At 41.1% G+C, this 7,468-nt stretch overlaps 1 protein-coding gene across 1 annotated transcript in view; it reads right to left on the bottom strand.

Moving 5' to 3' along the window:
- Positions 1 to 6,668: 6,668 nt before the first annotated feature.
- LOC104946317 (protein jagged-2-like) overlaps positions 6,669 to 7,468 on the bottom strand; it is a 31,111-nt gene continuing 30,311 nt past the window's right edge. The window contains exons 7-8 of the mRNA XM_010772106.1: positions 7,124 to 7,193; positions 6,669 to 6,677 (exon numbers count right to left, since the gene is read on the bottom strand). Of these exons, the coding sequence (XP_010770408.1) occupies positions 6,669 to 6,677; positions 7,124 to 7,193 (79 nt within the window). The remainder of the gene's footprint in view (positions 6,678 to 7,123; positions 7,194 to 7,468) is intronic.

Genomic DNA, 7,468 nt, shown 5'->3' with positions numbered 1-7,468 from the left:
CTTTGCTTACGGTTCAGCGGCACCACCAGCGAGGCCAAAACGGTTTGGAGCACGAAGGTGTTGCGCTCAACCCCATCGATGGAGGTGTGAGGCGACTGCAGGAGCAGCGGAGGCTCTCTGTTCGAGAAGACCCGCGATTAAGATTTATTATTTTTAGTTTTGGATCTTAAAAGAAGAAGCCTGGTTTCCCAATCAAGTCCAATGTAACATGCTAACCTTTCATTGTCAATCTTTCCAGTTTGTGGTACAGACAGAGAAAATCTGAAATATCCGTTTCCCACCAATCCCGAATATAAAAAAAATGTATTAAAAACATGTGTGCAAATATATATATATATATATATCACACAGCACACACACACACACACACACACAGACAGTCAAAGACCATTTTTACATCGCGCCACATTACAGCACCTAAATGTAAAACATAACAATCAAAGTAATTACAAAAAACAAGTTACTGACACTCAAAGAAACCAGCAACCAGCTGTTAAAATAAGAAAATGGAATGGGAGGTTAGCTGTGTAATTATTAAATGCCCCTCCACGGCAAGAACAATAATTAATAACGATTATAATGATGATTTTAAATACATGTTTATAAAATTGTTTAAGGGTGCGATGGGCTGAATCACCCACCATCTATAATGCCATTGACACTGGCCAAACATATCCCACGATCACTCTGAGAGCAATTTCTGTACCATGACAAGCCCTAATCCAATCCAATTCAAAGGACTATTTTATTAAACTTACCTGAGAAATTCATTTTGATGCTACTGTGCTACTTAAAATTGTAACTCAAAACCCTTAAATATAACTTGTGAAAATTGGGAAAAAGCCTCAGGTTACATCGCTGGGTTGGGGGGGGGGGTTTGTCTTCAAAGCTCTTGCATCATTTTCCTCGCCAGTTTGTGTATAGCTCTTTTCCTTTGACCAATTTTCTTCCACAGGTCTAGCCTCACAAGCTTCAGTTGATTTTGCTAGTATGATATGGTCTGAATTGTCATGCCCTCCCCTCTTGCTCTCTCCTCCTCTGGCATTTACTAACCCCTTCCTTCAGTTTCTGGCCTGGAGCCCTGCTTTCCACTTGGCTGTGTGTGTGTGCTGTGCTGTGTGTTGTGTCGTGTGTGTGTGTGTGCTGTGTGTGTGTGTGTGGGTGTGTGTGTGTGTGTGTGTGTGTGTGTGTGTGTGCTGTGTGTGTGTGTGTGTGTGTGTGTGTGTATGGAAACTAGAATACATTCTCTAAATGTCTTCTTTCCACTGGTGTGTGTGTGTGTGTGTGTGTGTGTGTGTGTGTGTGTGTGTGTGTGTGTGTGTGTGTGTGTGTGTGTGTGTGTGTGTGTGTGTGTGTGTGTGTGTGTGTCATGCCTGCCCACCCTCTCCGTCTTTACCGACCTCTTCACTAACCTCCCTCTCGTCCTCCCAGCCAATCGTACACAGGCAGAATGAAAAGAGAGCTTTCCTTCATCATATTGCTGTCAGTTCAGCCCCCCCCAGCCTGAAGCAGAGTAGATGGCTGCGTCAGCCTTTTTTGATATAACGAAAACCTGCGTATGTGTGTGTGAGAAGGAGACTGTGTGTGTAGTGTTTGGCTGATGCAGGCAGAGAGTGGATACCTGCTCTGCTGAAAGGCTCCTTGTCTGCAGTGAAAGAGTGTGTGTTCAGCCTTAACTCAGCAAGAACCCTCTGCTCACACACCATTTAACTCTGTTCAAGCCGTCTGCTCAAATAGCTGGTGTGTGAGCGTGTGTGTGCGTGTGTAGCCTCGCCCGTCTACCAACTATTCCTAGTAGGGTCATTGATCAATTCCGTATCTTGAACTAATGCTGCTTACTTCCGGTGTGATTTGCTGATGGGTAGTAGAACAACAGAAGTCCTTTAGAAGATGTTTGTTCGTGGGGATCAACCACACATTTCTTCGATCTTATCTCAGGACAGTAGGAGAGGTTCTGGCGTGCTAGTGTAAGGATCAGGGGCTTTATTCATAAAGCTTCCTAGTATTGAGAGTTGACCCCTGAAAGGAACTTCTGAGAAAAATGTTATGAGGTTTTCTAAGTATTGCCCCTTATACGAATACTAGATACTCATAAAAGTTTTTCACAAAGCCTTTAAAGAGAGCCCCAAGTCTGAAAAGGACTTTTAAATCTTAAGCCCCTTTTTCCTTTTCTTAAGGTATCCTGAAAAGTACACAATTACTAAGCTTAAGGCGAGACCACACCATTTCACCGCTTGTAACACAAATAGAAGAACTACTAAAAGGTAAAAAATAACAAGCAATATGATACAGCAACTTAACAGAAAGTCATTATTTAGATTTCACTCTCCTTTTCTTTGACCACTATAAGTTTCCTAAATCACTCTTAAGCTCCGACTCCTTGCTAGAATTTTTGTGAATAATGTTCTTGGTTGAGATAAGGCAATAAGAGATGAGGTACTTTGTTGATCCCAAATTGGGACATTTTTGCCAATTTTAATCGTGTTATGAGAGGTAGAATAGCCGTTTATCGCTGTGTCTTTATGCTAAGCTAAGCTAATAAGATCAAACTCCTGGGAAAGAGCGAGACATAAAAGCGCCTAAAACATTTGAATATAGTTACTTTTTTCCTTACTTGTACTTATTTTCTTCTCCATAATACCAAACCACAGTTAAACTTGACAAAGGGAATATTGCAACTGCTTCTCTATATTCTCAATAATAATTGTTTTGCTTTTTTATTTTCTTCTGTCTCTCAGGCCATTGGAAATGCAAAGACCACCCGAAACGACAACAGCAGTCGCTTTGGGAAATACATCGAGATCGGCTTCGACACCCGCTTCCGTATCATCGGCGCCAACATGAGAACATATCTGCTGGAGAAATCACGAGTGGTGTTTCAGGTGGGCGCACACATGCACTCGAGTTTGCTTCGACGCACACACGAGGTGTTTTGTTTGTACTGTTTAAGTGGAAATCTCATTGACTTGCACTCATTGCTCCACTCATCACAGTCGATTACCCCTGGCTAAGCCCATCTGATTCACAGACTCGGTTACAAATTACCAATCTACATTTCTCTACACATCTGTTGTGGCTTCCTTCCTTGTCTTTCCATCAAGCCTTGAACAGACAGTTCTAACTCGTTTCTTTCCTTTAAATTACTCACAGTTTGAAGTGTTGCTTGGCCTCCGATGGTTTAGAAGATGTTGCGATGTGTTTGCTCAAAATAAAATAACAAACTTTTGCACATGCAACAAAGAAAAATAGGCCTTTATAATATTCAAAAGAAATAAGCAAAACTCAAATAAAATAACAAACAACTTAGATATTCTTTCTTTCTTGATAATGCTTATAACTTCACAACTTAAAGTGTTTACTTGTACGGTTTGTATGTATGTGTACGGTACGTGTACGGTACGAGTACGGTTAAAAACTGTTCCTCGACGGCGTCTCTCAACAGGTTGCCCATCACTGTGGCTTTAGCCCAGGCGCCGTGGGAATTGTAGTCCTTTATAGTGCGTTGACTACAGACGTCACAATTAGGTGGCGTTTCTTATCAAATCAAAATACTGGCTCTAACAACATCTACTATTGCTTTTTAATCTTTCTTTTATGCTGTTACCACTTTTGTGTCCGGTCATAAGTCAGGGTGGCATTGCTGTGTCCTTCATGAATCGCCACCAGGTTCCTGATGGCACATTTTGTCCCTGCTGGAGGTCCTTGAGCATGTTTCTGAACATTTAATTCATGATTACACTCGGTACTTCAGCTGACCTTACACTCTGGCTTTCTGCATGATTTCAGTCAAAAGAGAATTTTCTAAAAGTATGATCTGTGATTTCTTATTGCATTTGTCATGAATACTAGCTTGTTTAACATAGGATAAGATTAGATTAACCTTTAGTAATCCCTGTAGGTTCACTCAGGTTTCAAAGTTCAGGTAGGAATTCACACAATGATAGAAAGTAAACAATGTAAGTAACAGCATTAGGATTCCCTGACATTTAAGGTGTGTTTGCTAAATTATTCTTCAAAGCCTGTCAGCACTAATGTATTTACACAATGTACTATAGCCATTACGAAACACATTCAGGGGTGTGTATGCAGGCATTAAAATGATTGTACTGTATCCAGAACCTGTGAGTTATAGTTTACTGCCTAGTTTGAACCATTACTGCAGAAAGCCCATTTGGAATCTTATTAATGTGTATACAAACAACTGCTTCAAACATTACAATAAAAACAATTACATTATAGTCAAATGTAATGAGTATTATGCATATTATTGGTAGGGTTGTTTGGCAGTCTACCCTTAAATTGAAACATCACTTTCAAAATACTAATTGTCTCTTGAATGTGAAATTGTAGATGACATATCACACACCTAAAGCACTGTTAAGTCACCATGACTCAGTGGTTAATTGGCTTCCAGTGGCCCACACATGATTTGTTTTAAGTGCTGCACCCATATGCACACATGCATGAGTTCACTGCAAGCCGTTTGCCTCGTGTCATATGGTGAAGTATGGTACTCTATTAGCTGGACAACAGGCAGGCAACATGCGGGAAAATAAACGTACATAACCTGTTTCTTTGAAAAGCATCAATGAGGTGTCTCACTATTCAGAAATATCCGACCTCTCACTTATATGTAACCATTTATTGGTGCATACTGCACACAGTGACCTACTAGCTAAGACAGCTACCATATGATTGCAACACGCCTAGTTTTATTTTAGCCTCCTATTATTATCTCTACATGCAATGTCTCTGACTTTACTATTAACATCAAATAAAGGAAAAGCTACCTAAAAGTCATAACATAAAAAAATCTGACATTTCGACTCTCTTTCAAATCGCATCCATTCTGACTAACTGGTGGGGAGTTTGATGTGTTGAACCTGTGTGAACAACCCTACACACTCTTGCTTATGTTGCCCATCATTTAACAATTATGCTGACCCCGGTCAAAAATGCTAAAATATACCGACATTTTAAATATTTAACAACATAATTGCCATTTTATGCAGGAAGTGAATGTTGGCAATGAAAGGACTCTTCTTATGCCTGACATCTTCACAATTATGAAGACCTGCAGTCAAGAAGACACACACACACACACACACACACACACACACACACACACTGAGGCACTATGTTTCTGAGTATGAACCAACACTATCTGTCAGTCCTGCCCCGGTGTCCTTTAGAGCAGAAGAAGTATGCAGTAAAACATTTGTTCTCTACAAAGACAGGCAGGAGGAAGAGGTAAAGCAAACAGAGAGACAATCCGTCCGTCACTCTGGGTTACAGCATGACACTCCCCCCTAAAATGTCAAAGACATTCTTCCTCTAGATTGAATTTGTGTCATTTTCTTGTCTAAATCCATCTTTAGATATCATTTTCTCTCCACAGCCCCCCCCCCCCACCCCCCAAAGTCTCAGACAATATTATATTTGGTGGTTTGTGTCCAAGTTAGATCAAGTTTACAAACTTTTTTCTCTTGTATAACTTTATGGTGTCTTCACCGAGTTACTGGTGGAGCCAGTATGTCAGTGTCAAGATCAGATTTTTGTTCTCACACACACACACACACACACACACACACACACACACACACACACACACACACACACACACACACACACACACACACACACACACACACACACACACACACACACACACACTGTTGGGGAATGAGGATGTTGACAGACTCCATTATCCTTTTCCTCCTCACATTTCTCACATGCTTGGCTCCAGTACCGCCCACTTATAGGTGTGTGTGTGTGTGTGTTGATATTCTATGTACAGTATGGGTGTAGTAGCACCAATATAGGACACAGGTGACAGGTTTGTTTACAACACACTACTGACATCCTAAACATTAATTGTTATGCATATATTTGCCAGTTGTTTGATATATCAGGTAGGACTTCATCACGGGTACGGGTATAAAATAAATTATTCTCATCCGACTCGATTATATCTGTTGATATGCCCTTTAGCAGGGCACTAAATCACCAACTGCTCCAGTGAGGCTTCCAGATGTTCAACTGTATAATTGTACTGCACATAAGATAATACATTTTCTCCGACACACACATGATTTTCCCTGCATGTATTCTGGTAGATCAATATTCATAATCCATGTGATATATTTGAATTCACTGAGCATGCTACACTACATGTACCATTTCCCTCACATTATCTTCATGCTTTCTTCCAGGCGGACGAGGAAAGGAATTACCATGTCTTCTATCAGCTCTGTGCATCCTCCCATCTGCCTGAATATGAGAAACTAAAGCTCAGTAAGTATCTACACACACTCAGAGCTGCACAGTTGACAGTCATACCATATGCATGTTAATGTGGGCTGGAAACATACTGTGTATATCATCTGCCTTACAGCTCTTACATTTGCTGTTCAGAAGCAGTGAACTGATTGTGTCTATTCGCAGAGGCTCTCGACAGCAGGGAAAACAGGAAACACTAAACACCCATTAGGCTCAGCCTAAAAAATAATTACAATTTAATGTGCAGTAAATGAGAAACCGCTTCTAACTGCCGGCTCAGAATAGAATCGATAAAAAAAAATGTCTCCCTTCCACATTAAACTCTTCATTAACCGCAGTGTAGTGACCGCCAGATATCAGATTTGATATCACTTTTAGACGTATGATACCTATTGACTCTGAAGTAGAACAGGCTCTCATACAGAGCGCTCACACTGTGGACCTGCACCTGCTCATCCTAGTCAACACACACACACACACAAACACACTGCTGGCACTGTCACTTAAAGCCACTTAGTTGGCATTCTGTCAGACACACACACACACACACACACACACACACACACACTCACACACTCACACACTCACATTGACCTGCCCTCCTCTTCTCATATTCAAGGCCGGCAGGGTGACACTGGTTCTTCCAGTAAACGGCCAATCAGTCGTGTGTTTTGTGAGAGTATATGATCGTGTGTGTGTGTGTCAGCGTGTCAGTGTGTGTGTGTGTGTGTGTGTGTGTGTGTGTGTGTGTGTGTGTGTGTGTGTGTGTGTGTGTGTGTGTGTGTGTGTGTGTGTGTGTGTGTGTGTGTGTCAGTGTGCGTGTGTGTCAGTGTGTGTGTGTTACCTTCAGGAGCAGCGGGTCGATGCCGATGATTCGCGGCTTGGGAATGGGCGGCAGGAAGTAGTTTTTTATTCTGAAAGGGACGACACAAAGAATGAGCATGAAAAACCAAATAAATGTAACCCCTCCCCAAAATTGACCGAGTTACTGTACTTAAATACATGTTTCTGGTTTCAGTACTTTACTCCACTACTTACTTTTCAGACGACTTTTTACTTTCTACTTCTTACATGTTGAACACAAATACCTGTACTTCCAAGAACACAAGTTGTACATTCTTCACTTCATGTCCATAAACACAAGTTTCACATTCTTCATTCCTTTCATGTCCATAACTCAAGTTGTACA

This window comes from Notothenia coriiceps, unplaced genomic scaffold, assembly GCF_000735185.1.
Source record: "Notothenia coriiceps isolate Sejong01 unplaced genomic scaffold, NC01 NC01_scaffold00010967, whole genome shotgun sequence".
In the NCBI taxonomy this organism is placed as follows: domain Eukaryota; kingdom Metazoa; phylum Chordata; class Actinopteri; order Perciformes; family Nototheniidae; genus Notothenia; species Notothenia coriiceps.
The sequence above is the reverse complement of the archived record's forward strand: the minus strand, read 5'-3'. Positions and strand labels throughout refer to the sequence as shown.